This window comes from Poromitra crassiceps, assembly GCF_964638095.1.
Source record: "Poromitra crassiceps genome assembly, chromosome: 19".
Lineage (NCBI taxonomy): Eukaryota > Metazoa > Chordata > Actinopteri > Beryciformes > Melamphaidae > Poromitra > Poromitra crassiceps.
The window spans coordinates 5,029,658-5,053,506 of NC_139646.1; the positions used below are offsets into that span (position 1 = coordinate 5,029,658).

Below are 23,849 nucleotides of genomic sequence, written 5' to 3' on the forward strand. Positions count from 1 at the left end.
CCAATCAGCATCATTATTGGGAAGTAGCAAATAGTGCTAGACTAAAAAAAGAAATAAAAAAAGAAAGTCAACTAGTCTCCCACATAGCAACATAGGTGTCGATAAACCTGAGGATTCGAGCCCCACCTGCAATGGACTAACTCTATTTGAGTTATTTGTAGTTTCATTTTATTATTCAACATAGCCTACTGGTACTCCCCTGTCTTGACAACACTGACCTCTGGAATAGGACTTTGTTATTGCTTGGATAGTTTAGTAGTTTGTATTTGATCAATCAGAAGGTGTGTGCTGAATCAGAAATTGATTGAAAAATACTAAAACAAAATGATGAAATTACAATTTACACATGGTATTTATATTAAAAAAATCTTAGGTTTTCCTGAATCAACCCCCCCCCCCCACTGAAAATAAAGTAGATAACTAAATCAACAGATTTTCTTTCAAAAGTAAAGCAAATCCTGGCTCTTTGTTATGTTAACATAATATTCCTACATTCCTTCAGTAGCTTTACTCCAGGTCATCAACATAAAATGCAAATTAAATCATGTACCACTACTAGGGATGTTCATCAATTATCGAAAATCGATAATTGATCGTTAAGGAATTGAATCATCATGTGGAATTTTGATCGATTTTTTTTTTTTTTTTTTTTTTTTTTTTTGCAGACTAGGTTTGGGTGGAATTCGTTCCTCCTCGCCCCACTCCATTGCACAGCCGACTAACGTGAGGTGGAGCTTCATATAGTCTCTAGTTTTCTGGCTGGGCACGGGCCTTTGTGCCAACAAAACTGTTTTAAACATGGGGAATTCACACCGGCATGCGCCGGGGACACAAACAAACGCACCCAGCGGTCTGCGGACCTCAGTGAGGCTCAGGCCTGTTGATTTGACTCTTGTGCTGTCAGCTAAGCTGGAAGACGCCGATTGCCTTACATCATGTAACCTGACATGTAACATGTTTGTTTACCTGGCCACAGTGCTAGTGTCTGATATTCTTACTACACAGCGGCATCGCCATTATAGCTGCCCGAGAACGCGCAACGTTACTACCAGACCAGAGTAAAAAAAATAATAATAATAATATTATTATTATTATGCTATCGATAATTGATCGTTCATTTTCCCGATTTTCGATTATGGAAATGGTTCAAAATGAACATCCCTAACCACTACCTACTGAAATCTCCCACTACTGAGTAAGGCTACACATCTTTGCTATAAACAGCCCAAATAGTGATGCGTGGCTAAATCCGAAACGCACAGCTCCCATTCTGCGAGTGGGGCAGGTTGGTTCGTTAATATTGACAATGAACAGGTTCTGATTCAGATGTGTCGGTCGCATCAGGTTTAGGTCGCGGGTTTAAACCTGACCCCTGACCCCCCAGTTTTGATTACTGCTCTGTGCCCGTCTGAACTCGCACTGAGAGATTGCTGCTGTGGGAAGAAAATGTTGTTTTTGTCCTACTGGCTCTTCTCCTTCTCCTTCTGTGACTACAGAGTGACATTGTGCTCTTCTGCGGTGCACGCAATATCCACAGAGGCAAATAGACAAATCTATCTCTAATGTGCCAATTGTGACTCCCACAACCACAGGACCAGGGCCAGTGGCTACAATGTCAACACTCTTAGATTGAGGACATTAGTAGGGACAAGTACCTTCGCTGGAGCAGTAGCGTGGAATAGCCTTCCAGCGCCACTTAAATCTATTGGCTCTAAAAGTCTGTTGTGGGCAGTCAAAAAGTGGCTGATGGCAAACCTGGTGCAATAGTCTTTCCATTGGAGGGTCTGGGCCTGTTGTTTTTTTAACTATATACTGTATTTGTTGTATATCCCGGTACTCTATTCTATTTTTTGAAATGTTGAGTTGATTGTTGCGCTGCATCTGTTGTTGCCTTGTCCATCTTGCCGTTACTAAGAGGACCGCAGTGGAAATAAGTCTTTGACTTTTCTGGGGGTTTTTTAAACTTTTTATCCTTGTTAGTTATGGAATGACATACTGTGGTTCTTTCCTGTGTCTGTCTATGGGATGGGGGGGGGGGGGGGGGGGGACTATATGTGTGTTTCTTCTTAACACGTTAAGTGCCATAGCCGAGGTATCTCGTCTTACATAATCCAACGCTTGAGTGCCAGAGCCGAGATATCTCGTCTTACATAAACATTTTTTTTTTTTGACGGTGGGACATCAATCAACAACTTTTACATCTTCGAGATCACTATTGGAGCAAGAGAATGTGTATAATCTATTTTACCGACCCACTAAGTGTTGACAGTGCTCCCCCAGACGAGCGAAATCAAAGAAAAAACTGCCGCGGGAGCAAGCCATTCAAGGAAATGGCGAGGCGATTTTACAGTAATCCATTCCAGACTTGTCTTGCCCGAGAGCGGCCGCGCGCAGGCAGCAGCACACAGAGAGCGGAGAGCGATTTGCAAAATAGATTATAGGTGAAACACACTTTGAAACACCTCAGAAAGGCCAGAATCAACATCTGCCCATCGCCCACGCATTCCCCGGCCCATCTTGACTCGCACAAGGAGCGTCCGCACGCAGGCAAGCAGGCAGGCAGGCACGCAGGCAGGCAGGCAGGCAGGCAGCAGCAACGCGCTTCTGACACGCCCGCTGTAGAGCCAGGAGGAAGGAGGAGAAGACACACGGAGGGAGGAGTTTGAATGAGAGGGGTGTTTCCTGTTGTTATGGAGGAAATTACTGTTCAAAACTATTGTTTAGAATGTCTGACGGTCTTACTGATGCCAAAAATGAATGGTTAAAGTGACTGTTTCACAAAAAGCCATTTATCTCTGAATAAATTTCCAGACGCTGAAACCATGCTGTACTCAACGGCTAATATCTACATAACTACTAACTCTGCAAACTAACTCTTTTAGACAGAGAAAGCACACATTCTATTAGTTATTTTTAGATGATTGGTGTTCATGAATTCTTAACAGAAAATAATCCTCGGCTCTTGTAAAATGAGCCAGAATCCTCAAAAAAAAACCTGGCACAACTTACCTACAGGATGAAAAAATGGCTGGCACTCAATGTGTTAACTTTCAAATAAACCAAACCAAACCATCACAATCTGTTTGTCATTTGGCGATTCACAGAGCATCAGCAGCGGAGCTAAAATTCCACAATTTTACCCATAGGCTGCTGCTCCTGTGTTAGTAGGCAAATCCAGCTGTGATGTCATCGTAGATTGACGTGAAATTCTGACACCTGATTGGACAGATACTCTCCAGGGAGATTCCACCCATGTGCGGAGTGGCAGGGGGACACAAGGTCTCATCATAAGACATCGTTAATACAACTTAATGCACATTAACTTAATGCACAATCAAGTTTTTTTGGTTGGAAGTAACAAAGTGGGCCTTAAAAGTCCTTTTTTTGGTGGCTGTTATTTTAGAAAGTCAAGCATCACAGAGTTACTTTCAAAGTCAGTTGACCTGCTACAGCAGGGATACTGAACTTGCTTTGCTCGCGGGCCACTTTTGCAAAATGACAGGATGCCAGGGGCCAGTTAATAAACAAACATCAATTTATATACATTTTTCTGTAGCGGATTGTAGGTTTTTGGGGTGCCAGCCAGTTTGGTCTGACAATTTTGGGCACACAGGTTCGATAGTTATTTAGGTTAAGTTAGTTAAGTACAAGTGCCTGGGCAGCAAGCAGGCAGCGATATTTGACAATTTAGCTGGAGCTCAGTCAAACTTTTATTTAACATAAGTTGTGTTTGTGAATTAGAAAATGGTCAGGGGGCCACTCGGCACCCTATCGCGAGCCGCATCTGGCCCCCGGGCCGCAACTTGAGTATCACTGTGCTACACTATGTTGCATTGCTTGCTTTCGTTGGCAGTAATTGGAATGTCCAGCATCAAGAATGGTTTGGATCCAAATTCCTGATGGCTGACGCAAGCATTCATTCCACTTTTGTGACTGGAGAAAAACAAACAAAACAAAAAACACTACAAGACATTGTTTCTAGTGACATACTGTAAAGGTATTTTGCATATAGCCTAAATTAAATCATTTAAAAAATCTGGTGATTTGGTGCACATAAAAATAAATTTATGCTATTATGTTATTGTCCACCAATACAATCTGGGAACCCAACGGTCAAAAAATAAAATAATAATAAATCTCTAACCTCAACCCCTGGGGGCAGGCTCGTTTGAATTCCTGAATAACAAGAACCCAAGGAGCTCCGCCAGAGAGTTCCGCTCCGTCGGACTCGGCAGCGGAAGAAAATCCCTTTCCGCTCCCTGTAAGCTCTGCCATTGGCTCCGACCAACCGGCTCTGACCATTTATGGATTTCCTTTCCGCTCCCTGCGTGTCGAAACTGTCGATCTCAAATGCCTCCGCCGCTGTGAAACAACAACAACAACAACGCTAGCTCGTTGCTACACGCTGAAAATGGCATGTTTTACTACACGGTGGTTGACTCGGTTGACCGTCGGTCACATCCACTCCATTTTGATTGGGCAAAGCGCAGCATGCGAGCCTGCCCCCTACGTAGGGGTGGGAATCGTGGAGTAACTCACGATACGATATGGTCACAATACTTGGATCTCGATAACGATATTATCATGATACAGCGATTCTGCGATAATCGATATATTGGAAGAAATTTAACCTACGATACATCACGATATCTGTGTAACTGAAAAGAAAGAAATACCCCTAAAAGGCAAGAAGCAGGTATTATGTATTTATTAGCAGAATTGACATGAACTCTCTCAGAGTTCACTCACTCACTCATACCATTTTCGATACTACGGAGGAAAAGTTACACATTAAGTCTTTTTATTATTATTGTTAAAACAAGAAAACCTATATAACCTACCTACCTATATAATTTCTAAAAGTAGATATTAATGATCAAACATTTCCATTCATGTAGCCTACAGTATTTATGTTTTTGTTTCAACTACAAACATAAATAAACGTCAACTTGAAACTATGTTTCAACTACCACACACAGCATAATATTTTTGCCTGTTTATTAAAAAAAAAAAAAAAAAATTAAATAAACATATCGATACTTGGTGCCAGTGGATCGATAACGTATCACAAGTGGAAATATCGCGATACCGTGAGTATCAATATTTTGTCCCACCCCTACCAGCTCTGTTATTCGGCTTTTCACGGAGCTTGCTGACAGATTTGCGATGCAAGTCTAACATCTGTTTCAAGAGATTACCACCAATATAATAGCCCAGCAATGATATACACCTAGTATTTACCGTTTTTTGGTAACTATCTAGCGGTTTCCAACTAGTCATCACCATAATTAGCGGTTGCCAGCTATTTGTCTTGGGAACCCTTGTGCACAGCTAATGCCATGGGGATCTTTATCAACAAACAATGACCTGTTGTGTTGCCCAAATGCACAGGTTGTGATGATTTCCATAGAATGCGTTAAAACAATATTACTTCCACATAGGTAGGGAATAGCCAATGGTATGGGGGGGGGGGGGGGGCAATGGATGATCAGAATGCTATGGAGTTAGCTGCTCTGTTGTAGCAAGTAGAAGAGCATCACACCAAAGCAACACTGATGGCAACAAGACACGCTCCCTCTCGTATAACTTCTCTGCTAGAATACTGATACTGAGTCCTATCGAGATTTTCGAGAGTTTTCCTAGTTGCTCCTAAAAATGAAAAACGACCATGTCTCTCTCTTTAACTCTTACCATTCGTAACTGGATGCGATGCGGACGAGCAAGCATCAGATGGTTTCAATTTTTTCAAATGATGTCCTAACCTGCTTGCCGTGTAAACGAACAGGCTAACCGACGTGCCGTTTGATTGAAAAATCGCTCGCCTTGGCTCTATTCCTGCGAAGCTTCGCAGGGATATTTTTGGATTTGCATTTTTGGATTTGCATTTTTGGATGCGAGGGTCGTCCTGCTTCCAAGTATTGGACATCACTCGCAATTTATCTTCGGGACAATACTTTTCTCTCAGCTTGCTCACTCGCTGTATGTTAGGAAGAGGTGTTAACGCTGTTTCTTTTGCCTAGCACGTTGCATTCATATGATTCTTCTATGGCCACAGGAATATTGTAAGGGCACTAGGACCCTGACATTTGCAACCTTCGGTTGCTCCTTATTTTGGCGATCCGACAACAGCGTTGTCTACTACCTGTTGTACTCCTCACTCACTATGGATCAGAGCAGCTAAATGTGTCAAATGTAGATGATGTAAGCTGCTGGCTGGGCTGATGATCATTCTCAGCATATTTGGAATATGAGTGATGGTGGTGATGCTGAGAAAGTAAGTATAGTAGGCAACAGTCAAGTGATGATGATGATGTTGATCTTTCCCTCAGAGCGTCAAGTCAGGAGTGTGATGGCCTGAGGGGGCGCCACCCGGTCCCGCCTGCCCCTGCCAGGTCCAATCTGCCTAAACTGTCTGCACAGCCACCCACCGTTGCTATGGGAGACGGACTGGAGGCGGGCAGCAGCCAGGCCCCTCCCTCTGCCCCACCGCCTCTCCCCGGCATCAACCCTCCGGCCCCTGAAACATGGAATCCCTCCAGACCCAAACGACAGACCAACCAACTACAGGTAGGGAGAATAACCAACTACAGGTAGAGAGAATAACCAACTACAGGTAGAGAGAATAACCAACTACAGGTAGGGAGAAAACTACAGGTAGGGAGAATAACCAACTACAGGTAGGGAGAATAACCAACTACAGGTAGAGAGAATAACCAACTACAGGTAGAGAGAATAACCAACTACAGGTAGGGAGAAAACTACAGGTAGGGAGAATAACCAACTACAGGTAGGGAGAATAACCAACTACAGGTAGAGAGAATAACCAACTACAGATAGAGAGAATAACCAACTACAGGTAGGGAGAAAACTACAGGTAGGGAGAATAACCAACTACAGGTAGGGAGAATAACCAACTACAGGTAGGGAGAAAACTACAGGTAGGGAGAATAACCAACTACAGGTAGGGAGAATAACCAACTACAGGTAGGGAGAATAACCAACTACAGGTAGGGAGAATAACCAACTACAGGTAGGGAGAATAACCAACTACAGGTAGGGAGAATAACCAACTACAGGTAGGGAGAATAACCAACTACAGGTAGGGAGAATAACCAACTACAGGTAGGGAGAAAACTACAGGTAGGGAGAAAACTACAGGTAGGGAGAATAACCAACTACAGGTAGGGAGAAAACTACAGGTAGGGAGAATAACCAACTACAGGTAGGGAGAAAACTACAGGTAGGGAGAATAACCAACTACAGGTAGGGAGAAAACTACAGGTAGGGAGAATAACCAACTACAGGTAGGGAGAATAACCAACTACAGGTAGGGAGAAAACTACAGGTAGGGAGAATAACCAACTACAGGTAGGGAGAAAACTACAGGTAGGGAGAATAACCAACTACAGGTAGGGAGAAAACTACAGGTAGGGAGAATAACCAACTACAGGTAGGGAGAATAACCAACTACAGGTAGGGAGAAAACTACAGGTAGGGAGAATAACCAACTACAGGTAGGGAGAAAACTACAGGTAGGGAGAATAACCAACTACAGGTAGGGAGAATAACCAACTACAGGTAGGGAGAAAACTACAGGTAGGGAGAATAACCAACTACAGGTAGGGAGAATAACCAACTACAGGTAGGGAGAAAACTACAGGTAGGGAGAATAACCAACTACAGGTAGGGAGAATAACCAACTACAGGTAGGGAGAAAACTACAGGTAGGGAGAATAACCAACTACAGGTAGAGAGAAAACTACAGGTAGGGAGAATAACCAACTACAGGTAGGGAGAAAACTACAGGTAGGGAGAATAACCAACTACAGGTAGGGAGAAAACTACAGGTAGGGAGAATAACCAACTACAGGTAGGGAGAAAACTACAGGTAGGGAGAATAACCAACTACAGGTAGAGAGAAAACTACAGGTAGGGAGAATAACCAACTACAGGTAGGGAGAAAACTACAGGTAGGGAGAATAACCAACTACAGGTAGAGAGAAAACTACAGGTAGGGAGAATAACCAACTACAGGTAGAGAGAAAACTACAGGTAGGGAGAAAACTACAGGTAGGGAGAATAACCAACTACAGGTAGGGAGAAAACTACAGGTAGGGAGAATAACCAACTACAGGTAGGGAGAATAACCAACTACAGGTAGGGAGAAAACTACAGGTAGGGAGAAAACTACAGATAGGGAGAATAACCAACTACAGGTAGGGAGAATAACCAACTACAGGTAGGGAGAAAACTACAGGTAGGGAGAATAACCAACTACAGGTAGGGAGAAAACTACAGGTAGGGAGAATAACCAACTACAGGTAGGGAGAAAACTACAGGTAGGGAGAAAACTACAGGTAGGGAGAATAACCAACTACAGGTAGGGAGAAAACTACAGGTAGGGAGAATAACCAACTACAGGTAGGGAGAAAACTACAGGTAGAGAGAAAACTACAGGTAGGGAGAATAACCAACTACAGGTAGGGAGAATAACCAACTACAGGTAGGGAGAAAACTACAGGTAGGGAGAATAACCAACTACAGGTAGAGAAAATTGTGTTTCTGTTCTGTTGTGCTTTGCACATCTCAACTTGTGTTGTAATACAATTTGATTGATTTCAGGTGTCATTTTACTATTTTTCAGTACCTTCTAAAAGTGGTGGTGAAGACTTTATGGAAACACCAATTTGCATGGCCCTTCCACTCTCCCGTAGATGCCACCAAACTGGAACTGCCTGTGAGTAGTGTGTCACTGTGTCTGTTAGGGCTGTGAATCTTCACTGGCCTCACCATTCCATTTGATTATGATTCATCCGTCAACGATTCGAATCCACGATGCATTTATGCTGCATCTTGATACAGCTCAAACAAAGTATCGCAGCTCCAAGTATCACATCCTCAATTTTCTATATTATTACTGCACATGGCTACTTTTTCATCAATTATTATACAGTCAGATAAATATCAAGTCCCTTTTTTACTTGCTTTAAAATCTGAATGTCAACATAAATTTAGCGATTCAGCAATTATCTGCAGCAATTCGATTTGTCGCAATGCCTCGATTAAACAATTAATTTTGACACCCCTAGTGTCTGTGTGTCTGTGTCTGCATGCAATCAGAGTGTAAAGCTGGAATTATGCTTCCTGCATCGGCGAGGACCGTGAGTGACACAGCCGACACGCCCCTCCGCAAGGCTCCTGTGCGGACGGTTTTTCGCCTGGCCGTGCACACCCCGAATTTTGTAACTACGCGGACGCGGCTGGACGGACAAAGTGGAGTTTTCAAGACTTCCGCGAGCAGAAACCTGCACACAGTATAAAAGCTCCACATGTTTTTTCGTCAGGATTCTGTGTCTCATTTCCGTGCGGCCGGGCCAAACGTCAAGCATATTCCCAGCTTAAGGAGGACCATGAGAGTTGATGAAGGAATAAAAAAAAGCATGAATCCTTCGCTTCTCGTATTTATTCGTTAAATACTGTTCAGACAGGGTATTCACCTCGCACATTCTTCCTGCTTTCTCTCTCTCAAGGACTACCATAAGATCATCAAGTGCCCTATGGACATGGGGACCATAAGGAAACGTCTGGAGAACAGTTACTACCCTAATGCCCAGGAGTGTATGCAGGACTTCAATACAATGTTCACAAATTGCTATATCTATAATAAGGTAAGCCTATGCTCACTGGCCATGTAAGATTTCCTCGTCCCACAATGTATTCTTGTAGTTCAGGTAGACGGATAGCTCAACTGTTTTATCGCTCAAGTAAAGAGAGAAAAATAGCTAATATCCTTAAAAGTGTGTGTGTGTGTGTGTGTGTGTGTGTGTGTGTGTGTGTGTGTGTGTGTGTGTGTGTGTGTGTGTGTAGCCCGGTGATGATATTGTGTTAATGGCGGAGGCCTTGGAGAAGATGTTCCTCAATAAGGTCTCTGAGATGCCCCAGGAGGAGACTGAGATCGCCGTGGTTAACAAGCGGCGTGGGGCCAGACGGGAGCAAGGTAAAGCTCTCAGAGGGGGGTGGGTGTTAGCCTGGGTAAACCCATCCCCCACGTGACCTGCTCTCAGACCAATAGTGACTGGGAACTGAGAGAGCAGGTCACTTGGGGGCTGGGTTTACCTAGGCTAGGTGGGTGTCTCCTGAGAAAAGAAATACATCATGTCAGTATGACACGGGCTCAGTTTGAGCAAAGCTCCAAAACTGGCAAGTCATCTCGCAAGTGGCAAATTTCGACACCAAAATCAAATGAGTCTCTCTCTCTCTATATATACTGTACATGTATATATATATATATATATATATATATAATATATATATATATGATTGTGTTCTCATTCTGAATTTAAAGCATAGATTTTTCACATTATGATGGACATTGCGCGATGAGGAGGTGCAGCAGAGTGAATTAATGACACTCTTAATGATACTAACCTAACCAGCCGAGCTTGTGTGTGCAGTTTTGATCCCTTCTCCGTACTGGTTCCTCGTCTTTAGCATTGAGACTTGTTAATTTAATTCATGGATTGCCCCAGGCTCTTCAGTAAGGCTCTTCAGTAAGGCTCAGTAAGGCTCTTCAGTAAGGCTCTTCAGTAAGGCTCTTCAGTAAGGCTCTTCAGTAAGGCACTTCAGTAAGGCACTTCAGTAAGGCTCTTCAGTAAGGCTCTTCAGTAAGGCTCTTCAGTAAGGCTCTTCAGTAAGGCTCTTCAGTAAGGCTCTTCAGTAAGTAAGGCTCTTCAGTAAGGCACGTCTCGTCTTTATGCCTCTTTTTTACTTCCTCTGCTCCTTGACGTCATCCCCTGTATTCTCCTTGTGTTCACTCAATGTGTCTTTTCCCCTCCTCACCCCCAGGTCTGACGTCCAAGCCGGATTCAGGCCAGGACTCGTCGTCCCCTTCCTCCACCCCACATACACGAGGCTTCTCGTCCCCTCCGACCACCCCCCATACCCGGGCACCCGCGCTGACGCCCACTCCCCAGGGCCCCCCCAGCTTACCCCTGGCCCTCCCTCCCCAGGCCCCGCCACAGCAGCCCCCACGCGTTCCTCCCACGCCCCCCTCCCACGCTCCCCAGCTCGGACCGCCGTTCCCCCTCTCCGCACTGGACATCCTAGCCCAGGGCCTGACTTCTGTTCCCCCTCCACCGCCGGCTCACCCGGGCCTGCATCCCACGCCACTTCCACAGAGCTCCGTCGCCCCCGTCAAGGCAAGGAGATTTATTGACCGTTCATTCACCGTTGGCCACAAATTGATTTATTGTCGTTAACTAACTTTCTGATCCCCGATCGAACCTACAGCCCAGGAAGAGCCAGAAGAGGAAAGCGGACACCACCACGCCCACCGCCAACGACCAGCTCAGCGAGTCATCTCCCGTCTCTGTGGAACCTCGGGCGCGCCGGGAGAGCATTCGTCCGCCGAAGCAGCCCAAAAGAGACGCATTGCAGCCGGACTCTCAGCACCACTTGGGTCTCGGTACTGGTTTGGTGCTGGGAGGGACGGTGACGAAGCGTCAGGAGCAGCTGCGGTACTGTGGCGGCCTCGTCAGAGACATGCTCTCTAAGAAACATGTGGCGTATGCCTGGCCCTTCTACAAGCCAGTGGATGCACAAGCTCTCGGCCTCCATGACTACCATGACATCATCAAGCACCCCATGGACCTCAGTACCATCAAGGTGAGTTCATTGGGATTGGGGACAAACTCGAATAGAATTGATGCCATTAAGACGTAAATCTTTATTTTTATAGGGGTGGAGATGGATAGCATTTGATTTTGTGTGTATGTGTGTGTGTCCTCAGAATAAGCTGGACAACAGACAGTACAGAGAGGCTCAAGAGTTTGCAGCTGATGTCAGGTTGATGTTCTCTAACTGTTACAAATATAATCCCCCAGACCATGATGTGGTTGGTATGGCGCGCAAATTACAGGTAAGCAACACAATCACACATACTGTTGGGAGATTCGCCTATTGGCCATATTCCCGATAGTAAGACGAGAATATAGATGCCTTTCTCTTCTCTGTGCGTGCAGTACAAAAGTGCGATGCACCCCTGCTGCTAGTTAGCTTAGCACAGATTTATTTTAGTTGATTGGTACAGCAGCATACCCTGTTCAATCCCTAAAAATACACATTCCAACAGCGCCAAAATGCTCATATGTACATGTTGTGACTCGTGTGCTCCACGCTGTGAAATAATCATCCAAAATTACGAAACTGTAATTTTCAAAGTAAATACATAGCCAGAACTAACAACAACAGGTGCTGTGTGTAATCATTAGTAGTGTAGTGTAGTGCAGGCTTGCTAACTCGGCCGCTGTGCCCTCGCTTCGCCCTGCAGCTCCCGGCCGCTGCCCCGCCCTGCACCACGCATATGCAGCTCGGCAGCCCGCACTGCAGCTGTGTGGGCTCACGTTCTCTAATGACATCACTGATGATGTCACAACTTTGATCACTGATGACATCAAAATTGCTCTTATGACATCAACTGATGTCCCAATCACTTCCAGTTGGGTGACATCACTTCCTGGACAAAAATTGAAACAGAGAACACTTGCCCACTTGCTCTTTTTAATTATAATTATTTCATAGTGTGGCGAGTACACAAGTTACAACATGTACATATTGAGCGTTTTGGTGCTGTTGGAATGTGTGTTTTTGGTGACTGAACAGGGGATTGCTGCTGTACCAATCCACTGCCGTTTGTTGTGCTAAGCTAACTATCTAGCAGGAGGGCACGTCACTACCTTTCTATTGCACGTACAGAGAAGAGAAGAGGGTATCGTTCTTCTCACGCTACTATCGGGAATATGGCAAATAGGCGAATCTCCAAAAATGTTGGCGTGTTTCTTTAAGCAAACTACAATAAAACATTGTATAGCATATTGGAACATGGTAAACCTGTCCATGTCATGGCCAACACAAATAACAGGCATTATTGTCTTTTGGTAAGTAGGTAATGTTTGTTTGTTGTTTAAAGGTACTGTTTTCAAAGGAAAATTTGCTAAATGTCTATTTAGTAAGAACTGTTCGTCAACGCCAGTCCACGGTACTGTGTAATCTCTACTACTCAAGCTCACACTTTGACAATCTCTTTCCGACAGGACGTGTTTGAGATGCGTTTTGCCAAAATGCCCGACGAGCCAGAGGAGCCTGCCCCCATCCCCGCCCTGTCACCAGCCCTCCACCCTCCTGTCCCCTCCACTCGACAAGCCCCGCCTCCTCCCGCCGTCTCCGACGACGAGAGCTCCAGCTCCTCCGAGTCGGAGTCTTCGGCGGGAGACTCTGAACACGAGAGACAACAGCGGCTGGCTGAGCTACAGGAACAGGTTAGAGGACGGAAAATGGAAGGGGGGGGAGGCTTAGGAGAACCAACAGGTGGGTGGGCCGTGCAGCTGCACAGCTTCGCCGAAGCTAAGGTGAAGAGCGAAACGGAGACAAAATGCATCATCGCAGGCCCACTGTGTGCGTCTCTTCAGGCTCCCCCATTGTGTGTCTGTGTGTTTCCTCCTCTAGCTCAAGGCTGTCCACGAGCAGCTGGCCGCGCTCTCCCAGCCCCAGACCAGCAAGCCCAAGAAGAAGGAGAGAGAGAAGAAGGAGAAGAAGAAAGACAAGCACAAGAAGAAGACGACAGGAGCAGAGGAGCCCGTGGAGGCCCCGCCGCCTGCCATGCTTCAGACCTCCAAGAAGAGCAAGAGCAGCAAAGAGCCCATCCTTGTAAAGAAGGACAGAAAAAAGCCTGGGTAGGCTCAGCTGTGCAGACTTGATAAGATTAGGGATGCTCCGATCCACTTTTTTCACTTCCGATCCGATTCCGATACCTGAATTTGGATATCTGCCGATACCGATATTATGCCGATACCAATATTTTTCTTGAATATACAGTATAGGCAAAGATTTGGCCAATTAAAAGTTGTTGTTTTTAAATATACCTTGCAAAAAGCAGACAAAATTAAGAAAATATACAAGGCAAAGAAGGATACTATTATACATTATTATACAAATTACGGCCAGCTGTGCGCTGGAATTGCAAAAAAAAAAAACTTTTTCCGATCCGATCCGTGAATTAGTGCCATATCGGCACCCGATACCGATATTGGATCGGATCGGCCCCATCCCTAGATAAGATCATTGTTGTTATTACAGCTGTATTCAGTGTCGCTAATCAAACCAATCTGTCCGTCACAGTAAGAGAGAAGGAGTCAAGAACAGTCGCCCAGGCGTGCCTCCTCAGCCCGGGCCCACCCCTCTCGTCCCCTCAGCCTCTCTCGAAGCGGAAGATGACATCGGTGTGTAATGAGATAGAACAGATTATGATTTGACGTTTTGTGAACGAGTCTCGTGTGTTTATGTGCTAGACTGGCTTACCTGACTGTTGTGTTTTCCCCTCCCAGACGTGTTTGGGGGAGTGTCCAGTGACCGGTGTAAGCCGATGTCGTACGAGGAGAAGCGCCAACTGAGCCTGGACATCAACAAGTTGCCCGGTGACAAGCTGGGCCGCGTCGTGCACATCATCCAGTCGCGTGAGCCTTCGCTGAAGAACTCCAACCCTGACGAGATCGAAATAGACTTTGAGACGTTGAAGCCCTCCACGCTGAGAGAGCTGGAGAAATATGTCTCCACCAGCCTTAAGAAGAAGAAAAAAGCAGGTGAATTGTGTGTGTAATGTGTGATTGTGCTCACACCTTAATACTCCACTTTATTATTGGCAAAATTAGCTATGACCGCTTGGCAAGAAATATGTCACCAAAAAGCATTGCCACATTAAGCCAGCATCTTTGCCTGTCATATTGATCAAATGTTTGTATGACATGGTTCCTTTGAAATAGTTGTGGTGTTACTACTTTATGCATTCATCGGAATATTTGTAAATGTAGAAATCTTTGTTTTGTGTTTTTCTTTCCCCATTGCGCTTTTTATGCCTCCGCCGGCGATAGCCAGGCCGGAGGCATTATGGATCCGGGTTGTCCGTCCGTACGGCTGTCCGTCCGTACGGCTGTCCGGCTGTCCGTACGATGTTTGTTAACGCAATATCTGGTCAAGGTCACTGACCTCTCGAACGCCATTTTCAAGCTTGTTAACGCGATATCTGAGGAACGCCTGGACGGAATTTCATCAAATCTGCCTCAAACATCGACTTAGACTCAAGGATGATCTGATTAGATTTTGGTGGTCAAAGGTCAAAGGTCAAGGTCACTGTGACCTCTCGAACGCCATTTTCAAGCTTGTTAACGTGATATCTGAGGAACGCCTGGACGGAATTTCATCAAATTTGCCTCAAACATCGACTTAGACTCAAGGATGATCTGATTAGATTTTGGTGGTCAAAGGTCAAAGGTCAAGGTCACTGTGACCTCTCCAACGCCATTTTCAAGCTTGTTAACGCGATATCTGAGGAACGCCTGGACGGAATTTAATCAAATTTGCCTCAAACATCGACTTGGACTCAAGGATGATCTGATTAGATTTTGGTGGTCAAAGGTCAAAGGTCAAGGTCACTGTGACCTCTCGAACGCCATTTTCAAGCTTGTTAACACGATATCTCATGAATACCTTGACGGAATTTAATCAAACTTGTCTCAAACATCGACTTGGACTCAAGGATGAACTGATTAGATTTTGGTGGTCAAAGGTCAAAGCTCAAGGTCACTGTGACCTCTCCAACGCCATTTTCAAGCTTGTTAACGCGATATCTCAGGAATGCCTTGACGGGATTTAATCAAACTTGTCTCAAACATCGACTTAAACTCAAGGATGATCTGATTAGATTTTGGTGGTCAAAGGTCAAAGGTCAAGGTGAGCTCTCCAACGCCATTTTCAAGCTTGTTAACGCGATATCTCAGGAATGCCTTGACGGAATTTAATCAAACTTGTCTCAAACATCGACTTGGACTCAAGGATGAACTGATTACATTTTGGTGGTCAAAGTTCAAGGTCACTGTGACCTCTCACACACCCAATTTCCAAGCTCTGTGACGCAACATCACAGGAGCGCCTTGACGGAATCTCTTCCAATTTGCCTCAAATGGCGATTTGGACTCCAGAATGAACTAATGGCGGGGGCATAAGTCCGCGTTGCGGTCGTTCTAGTATTTCATTTAATTACTGTAACATTTTTCTCCTCAATTGCCTTTCTGTTTGTTGTGGTTGTGTTGCAGCAGAAAAGCCTTTGGAGGTGACAAATGTGACAAAGATGAAGACAGGATCTTCATCATCAGGCAGCAGTGACTCCTCTGATGACAGTGAAGACTCTGAGAACGGTAACATACGATACCCCTCATCCTGCTTTTATTTAGTCGACTAAAAGTCTGAGTGTTTTAGTCTCATTTTAGTCAAAGAAACTATTGTTTCTTTAGAATTTCCAAACTCAGTAGAAAGATCTCTTAATCTGTTATTATGGAATGGTATTAAGGTTTGAATGTGCAATCTTCTCTTCTGATTGGATCTCTTCCAAATTCGTCCCTCCCTAACATTTTCGTCTTATTTTTTATATGTTGACAAAAATGTCAATAGCTTTCCTCATAATCTTTGTCACCACAACTGTTTTTATTTAGCTAACATCTAGTTTTCATCAGTGAACATAGGCAGTCGACGAACATTTTTCGTCGGGGCTTTTGTCGACGAAGTGAACACTAATACCCCTCCATGCACACATGTGTAAAACAGCTGTAGCCAGCATACCTTATTCGTAGAAACAACAGCTGTTCTTCACAACATGTTTACTCTTATTCAGAACATTCCATATTCCTGTCTGGATCTGTGTTTATCCAATCCTCCTGCTATGTTTGCATTTATTATCCTGCCCCCCGTTTCCTCCTCTCTTTTTTCGGGCTCTCACTTTCTGTCCATCTTATCAGGGCTGCTTCCCAAGCAGCAGAAGAAGAAGACCTTGTCTAACAAGGATACGAAGAGACCACACCACCCGTCCCTCACCATCGGGCCTGGTCCCGCACCCCCCCAGCCTAAGCATCCGACACAGCCCCAAGTGGTCCAGTCCAAACCTCCTTTCGTCCCCCCTCCTCCCCCTGTTCCCGTTCCTGTTCCTGTTCCTGTTGCTGTTGCGTCTCTGGACTCCTCCTCCCAGCTGTTAGCCTCTGGATTTGATCCCCTAGCCCACTTCATGACCCCTCACCTGTCGCAGTCTAACCCCGAGTCCAATCCGACCGTTTCTGCTGCCGGCGCCCCCGTTGGCTCTGGCCTCCTCAACGCAAACAACATGCACACCAGCCAGACGCCTGCTGACACGCACCCCTTCCTAAACCAACATCCCATCATACCTTCACCAGGTAGGCATATCTCAGCAATGCATTTCTCAAATAGTATAATTACCCAATTAGGTCATTGTGGAAGTGATTAGGATTAGCAATGTGGCACTGTTTTTTGTTTTTGTGAAAATGGCTTTTTCTGTCCTTTTGCATTTCGGGGGATGTAGTTCTGCTGTTGACCCTGCAGTTGGGGGGATGTAGTTCTGCTGTTGACCCGGCAGTTGGGGGATGTAGTTCTGCTGTTGACCCTGCAGTTGGGGGCATGTAGTTCTGCTGTTGACCCTGCAGTTGGGGGATGTAGTTCTGCTGTTGACCCTGCAGTTGGGGGCATGTAGTTCTGCTGTTGACCCTGCAGTTGGGGGGATGTAGTTCTGCTGTTGACCCTGCAGTTGGGGGATGTAGTTCTGCTGTTGACTCTGCAGTTGGGGGATGTAGTTCTGCTGTTGACTCTGCAGTTGGGGGATGTAGTTCTGCTGTTGACCCTGCAGTTGGGGGATGTAGTTCTGCTGTTGACCCTGCAGTTGGGGGATATACTTCTGCTGTTGACGCTGCAGTTGGGGGATGTAGTTCTGCTGTTGACCCTGCAGTTGGAGGATGTAGTTCTGCTGTTGACCCTGCAGTTGGAGGATGTAGTTCTGCTGTTGACCCTGCAGTTGGGGGGATGTAGTTCTGCTGTTGACCCGGCAGTTGGGGGATGTAGTTCTGCTGTTGACCCTGCAGTTGGGGGATGTAGTTCTGCTGTTGACCCTGCAGTTGGGGGGATGTAGTTCTGCTGTTGACCCTGCAGTTGGAGGATGTAGTTCTGCTGTTGACCCTGCAGTTGGGGGGATGTAGTTCTGCTGTTGACCCTGCAGTTGGGGGGATGTAGTTCTGCTGTTGACCCTGCAGTTGGGGGATGTAGTTCTGCTGTTGACCCTGCAGTTGGGGGATATACTTCTGCTGTTGACGCTGCAGTTGGGGGATGTAGTTCTGCTGTTGACCCTGCAGTTGGAGGATGTAGTTCTGCTGTTGACCCTGCAGTTGGAGGATGTAGTTCTGCTGTTGACCCTGCAGTTGGGGGGATGTAGTTCTGCTGTTGACCCGGCAGTTGGGGGATGTAGTTCTGCTGTTGACCCTGCAGTTGGGGGATGTAGTTCTGCTGTTGACCCTGCAGTTGGGGGGATGTAGTTCTGCTGTTGACCCTGCAGTTGGAGGATGTAGTTCTGCTGTTGACCCTGCAGTTGGGGGATGTAGTTCTGCTGTTGACCCTGCAGTTGGGGGATATAGTTCTGCTGTTGACCCTGCAGTTGGGGGATATAGTTCTGCTGTTGACCCTGCAGTTGGGGGATGTAGTTCTGCTGTTGACCCTGCAGTTGGGGCATATAGTTCTGCTGTTGACCCGGCAGTTCGGGGATGTAGTTCTGCTGTTGACCCTGCAGTTGGGGGATGTAGTTCTGCTGTTGACCCTGCAGTTGGGGGGATGTAGTTCTGCTGTTGACCCTGCAGTTGGGGGATGTAGTTCTGCTGTTGACCCTGCAGTTGGGGGATGTAGTTCTGCTGTTGACCCTGCAGTTGGGGGATGTAGTTCTGCTGTTGACCCTGCAGTTGGATTTATTTATTTATTTATTTCATTATCTATGAAAAAACCTAATCTCATCCTAATGTTGTTCTCTGCCCCACTCTCTCCATCCCTCTCTTCCCCCGTTTGCAGCGCTCCACAACGCTCTTCCCCAGCAGCCGTCGAGACCCAGCAATCGTGCGGCGCCACTTCCCCCGAAAGCCCCTCCGCCCCCCCCATCCGCCCTCCCCTCTCTGCCCCCCTCCTCCTCCTCCTCAGCCCCTCCCCCTCAGCAGCCCTCGCTCCCCCTCACTCTCCCTCCGCAGCCCGTGCCCCGCCCCCGCGTCCCTTCCCCCGCGTCCCACGGCATCCTGGGCACTCTCTCTGCACAGCCTCCCCAGGCCCTGCTGGAGGACGACGAAGAACCGACGCCCGCCAGTTCCGAAACGCCGCCCCCGCCGCCCCTCAGTCAGGTCCACATGTACCTGCAGTCGTTCCAGCAGCCCCGGCCGTCTGCGCAGACTCCCCAGCCCCCGCACGCACACACGCAGGCTGCGCAGGCCGCCTCGCAGCTGATGCAGTCGATGCACACGCAGGCCGTGACCACGCCCACCACCCCAGCTCCAACACAGAGGCACGCCACGGGGCACACGCACACGCAGCCGGCGTTCACACACACGCACACCTCAACGCAGCAGCAGCAGAAGGGGGCGGCCCTGCAGCAGAAGGGGGCGGCCCTGCAACATAAGCTACAGCAGATGCAACAGCATCAACAACAGCATCAACAACAGCAGCAACAACAGCAGCAACCGTCACCGCGCAACAAAACAGAACCTTTCACAGCAGGTAAAACAAAGATGGACACATAAACAGTACACTCACATTAGACATATATTTACTGTACTCACATTCACAGTTAGACTCCAACTGTAGCATTTATATTGCTGCTAATGGTTTAAAGTCGAGCTGAACCCAAAAATGACTTTTCTTTTCTTTTAGTTCAAATACCTGGGTATGCAGTGCACCCATTTAATAATGTATGCAAACAAAATCACAACAATATAATTTCTTTAGTTTTTCCACACTTTTTCACATCAAAAGTTCATTTTTCAAGATTTCATTGATAACAGTAATGTACAGTTTGCTGACGTCACCCAGGGCCTGTACTATCAAATTTCTACCCCATTTCAACCAATCATATCACGACATGCAGCTGTCAATCAAATCTTCATTTCTGGATAATTTTCTCTTCCAAATGAAGTCGAAAATGGCGCCTAGTGCCTCTCATCTGGCAGAATTCCTATCCCATAAACTAACTACTAACTTGGCCAATTGTTAGAAACATGAACAAAAAACAAAAACTATAATCTCTAAGAATGCAAAGAAATGTAACTGGCTCGTTAAAACGCGCATTCCAGGGATATCGTATCGTTACAGCAGCGATAATGGCGAGCGCATCCGAGAGCTTGGTTGTCAGGGGTTGCACCTCGGAGATTCCAGGCCGACCTGCTCACTCTCCGCTCGGCAACACGAAGGCAGCTGGCTGCCTGTGGGTCGCTGACATCCACTCCTCCCGTCAAAAGGCTCTTCCCGAGGGGAGCGCCACGACACGACTGAATCCCACTCGATTTGGAGGCGGAATATACCAGGATTGGCCAAAGCCCAATCCAGTCCCCAGAATTGTCAAATAAAATCATCGACATGATACTATGACCCGCCTCTCAACCTGTCATCTTAGACAAACTATGTTTTCAGTCTGAAACGGACTCATTATGCACGTGACGAACAGGTTCAAGTTCGACTTTAATTCATCAGTAAAATTAACACATTGAGTGCCAGCGACGCCATATGGCGTCATTAGAAATTTACCGTAGGCTGCCAGCGACGCCAAATGGCATCAGTAACTCCAAATTGTTTTTTTGACGGGGGGGTGTCGATCTAAGCTTCTTACATCGCCTCTTACAATATTGTAGCTATTGGAGGTCTATAACCTATTTTACAAACCCATTAGGTGGCGACAACACTCTCCTGATAAGAGAAAGTGGAGCCAAACACACAGAAGAAGTCGCTGGGGAAAAAGGAAATCGCATCGCATCCGTCCGTATGCATCGACATGCATGAAGCCAAACGCCAGCTGTGCCCGCAGCAGCTGCATCCGCTGTCACAACTGAGCACCTCCGTGTCCGTTGCGACAGCACATTCGCATAATCAGCCTTATTATTCTCAACTCGAAGCATGGGAGCCCGTGACAAACACACGCGGAACCAAAAAGCTGGATGTCGCGCACCCCGTGTGTGCACAGCAAACTCAGCAGAGAGCCAACAGACACATAAGACACACCCAGGAGGAGGCGTTTGCAGTTGAGGGGGGGGGGGGGGCACGCAGAGCACGCAGAGCAGCATACACTTCACCCAGACAGACCCAGACATCAGAAAATTAGCTTCAGAGTCAGTGATGTGCTTGAAATGTTTAATTTCACAAAAGGCTCATTATCTCAGCTCGTAGAAAAAAAGGGCTGTTTTTGGTCAAATCAAGCTATCTTCTCCGGCTCATAACTAAAGAACGGAAAATGGGATCAATAAACTTTTTTTTGCAGGTGATAGAAGAGAGTCTCATCGTTATTTGTGCGTGTTCAGTGTTTACATAGTAATTATTAAAGAAATTATATGACTGTTTTAAAATGCATTGCGGCCTATGTGGCACAGCAAGCAACCTTTTGCCCAAGGGCCGTGGCACTCAAAGTGTTAAGAGGATTTTTTTTCTCTTTTTTTGATAGGTTCCCTGAGGGAAAGCCCTTCTTCACTCATGATGAATTCTTCTCAGATGCCTCCGTTCCATGCAATGGGACAGCAGCATTCACCTGCACAGACCAAGAAACATGTTAGTGATCTACCTGATCTACCTGTCTCTTTGTGCTGTCTGTGTGTGACTGCAGAAACATGTTAGTGATCTACCTCTCTCTTTGTGCTGTCTGTGTGTGACTGCATATGTTTATTAGAGATATTGCCGCTGGAAATATTTATACGCTAAATTTATTTATTTCATATTGTTCGTGGAATGTGACAGCTGTATTTTTCAGTAGTTGAATGCTTCAGCCAATTACAGTCAATTCAGTTTGGAAAATAGTGTGAATGGTTTCAGTTATTATGATACAGGTGCATGCATTCTAATAGTGCTATCATAATACCAGAATTTTGACTTTGATACCCATGCCATTGCCATCATTTTTTATTAACATTTGATACTACTATATGATACTATAGCAATCGAGAAAAACCAAGAACCAGCAATGAATTGCAAACTTTAGCAACACACCTTTGTTATGCTGGTTGGGTATCCCATCTTTGTACGCAAAATAGCTTCACTTTTGCCAGCCAGTTTAGGTGGGCTAAGATTCAGTTCATTGTCTATTTGCACTGACTCAGCTCGTCATTGGTGGCTGATGACATACATTGGCACAAACCAACTTGTTTGATATTCAAACGTAATGTTGCGTTTAATAATCACAAAATGACATCACCAGCCTTACACAGGACATGTGTGTATGTCTGTCTGTAGGAGCAGAGGTCCAACCTGGTGGGGGTCAAAGAAGAGAAGCCTTCCCACTCGCCAGTCCTGCCCCCCTCCACCTTCAGCCCCGCCCCCTCTACCTTCAGCCCCGCCCTGCGTCAGGACACACACAAAGCCCTCCACAACAAACAGTCTCACAGTGAGTACAGAGAGATGCGTTTGTGTTTGCTTCTGTCTTATTTCTTTACATTTGTCATATGTAAACGCAGCATTATTGCTTTCATAACTAGCGGTCAGAACACATGCAGTGTATTTGTAATGAATGACCTCTGACATGACTCGTTAGGATCAGATCTGAAGCCATTGGATGGTTCTCGCCTTGGTCCCCGCCTCCCTGACTCCCCAGCCCCGCCCCCTTCCCAGCAAGACAACAAAGTGAAGCAAGAGCCCAAAACTCCCATTGCCCCTAAGAAGACACAGGTGTGTGTGTGTGTGTGTGTGTGTGCGTGTGTGCGTGCGTGCGTGCGTGCGTGCGTGTGTGTGTGTGTGTGTGTGTGTGTGCGTGTGTGCGTGCTTGCGTGCGTGCGTGCGTGCGTGTGTGTGTGTGTGTGTGTGTGTGTGTGTGTGTGTGTGTGTGTGTGTGCAAATGAACAGGCCATTTCACAGCATGTCTGAGATAGGAGCACCTTTTGTGTGCCCACGTACCTTTCGCTTTGTTAAAACTACACAGCCACATTTAGTTACCATATACCGGTAGTTATAATAGTATTTATAGGCTGACTTTCCTTTGTCTGTTTTCTCTTCTCATTCCTAATCCATCCTCTTCATCTCTCTCTCCACACCCTCTCTTCTCGTAGGACGTGAAGCTAAAGAACATGGGTTCCTGGGCCAGCCTGGCCCAGAGGTCCCAGTCCACCCCGGCCTCTTCTGGTCGCTCCTCCAGTGACAGCTTTGAGCAGTTCAGACGGGCGGCCCGGGAGAAGGAGGAGAGAGAGAGACAGCTGAAGGCCCAGGCTGAGCAGGCCAGGAGAGAGCAGGAAAAACTACGGTAGGGGGAGAGAGCGGCTTGACGAGAGAGTGGGGGACAGTGGAAGGCAATGCCTGAATAGGCTCTCAGACAGCAAGAGTGACTAGAAGAAATGGGAGGTAATGGGACTTGATTAGAAGAGAAATAATTTGTGGTTAAACTTGAGCAGATCGTCCCTTAGGTACTCTCCCTGAGTATGTTGACAAAAAAAACTCTTTCTTGTTAGATGAATTCACAGGTACCATCTAAGTTCTTAACTTAAAATTGTAAGACATGTATTCCTAGTAAAGCTTGTAATACTCTATTGAAAAAATAAATTCTGTTTATTTGTAGGCTGTGATTATAAAGTATGGTATACAAGTTGGCTGACTAGCTAGCTTGACCGCTCAGTCAAAGCAAATGGTTATTTGTCCAGTATATGTTGATTTGTTGAATTTTGTCTCCAACCAGCATCTATGAATGTAATAAAAAAAGCACAGCTCTTTCATTATCAAATGAAACAACAGATATGACCAAGGCTCAA

At 46.1% G+C, this 23,849-nt stretch overlaps 1 protein-coding gene across 1 annotated transcript in view; it reads left to right on the forward strand.

Annotated features, from left to right (window-relative positions):
* The window catches only part of LOC310794071 (bromodomain-containing protein 4-like), a 39,903-nt gene that overhangs the window by 12,181 nt on the left and 3,873 nt on the right, over positions 1-23,849 (forward strand). The window contains exons 2-19 of the mRNA XM_083655952.1: positions 6,330-6,567; positions 8,645-8,737; positions 9,531-9,668; positions 9,868-9,997; positions 10,846-11,198; positions 11,290-11,664; positions 11,789-11,917; positions 13,092-13,316; positions 13,504-13,730; positions 14,176-14,276; positions 14,382-14,636; positions 16,146-16,247; positions 16,845-17,273; positions 18,943-19,635; positions 21,566-21,669; positions 22,348-22,498; positions 22,646-22,779; positions 23,157-23,347. Coding sequence (XP_083512078.1) covers positions 6,436-6,567; positions 8,645-8,737; positions 9,531-9,668; positions 9,868-9,997; positions 10,846-11,198; positions 11,290-11,664; positions 11,789-11,917; positions 13,092-13,316; positions 13,504-13,730; positions 14,176-14,276; positions 14,382-14,636; positions 16,146-16,247; positions 16,845-17,273; positions 18,943-19,635; positions 21,566-21,669; positions 22,348-22,498; positions 22,646-22,779; positions 23,157-23,347 — 3,962 coding nt within the window. The 5' untranslated portion in view covers positions 6,330-6,435. The remainder of the gene's footprint in view (positions 1-6,329; positions 6,568-8,644; positions 8,738-9,530; positions 9,669-9,867; positions 9,998-10,845; positions 11,199-11,289; positions 11,665-11,788; positions 11,918-13,091; positions 13,317-13,503; positions 13,731-14,175; positions 14,277-14,381; positions 14,637-16,145; positions 16,248-16,844; positions 17,274-18,942; positions 19,636-21,565; positions 21,670-22,347; positions 22,499-22,645; positions 22,780-23,156; positions 23,348-23,849) is intronic.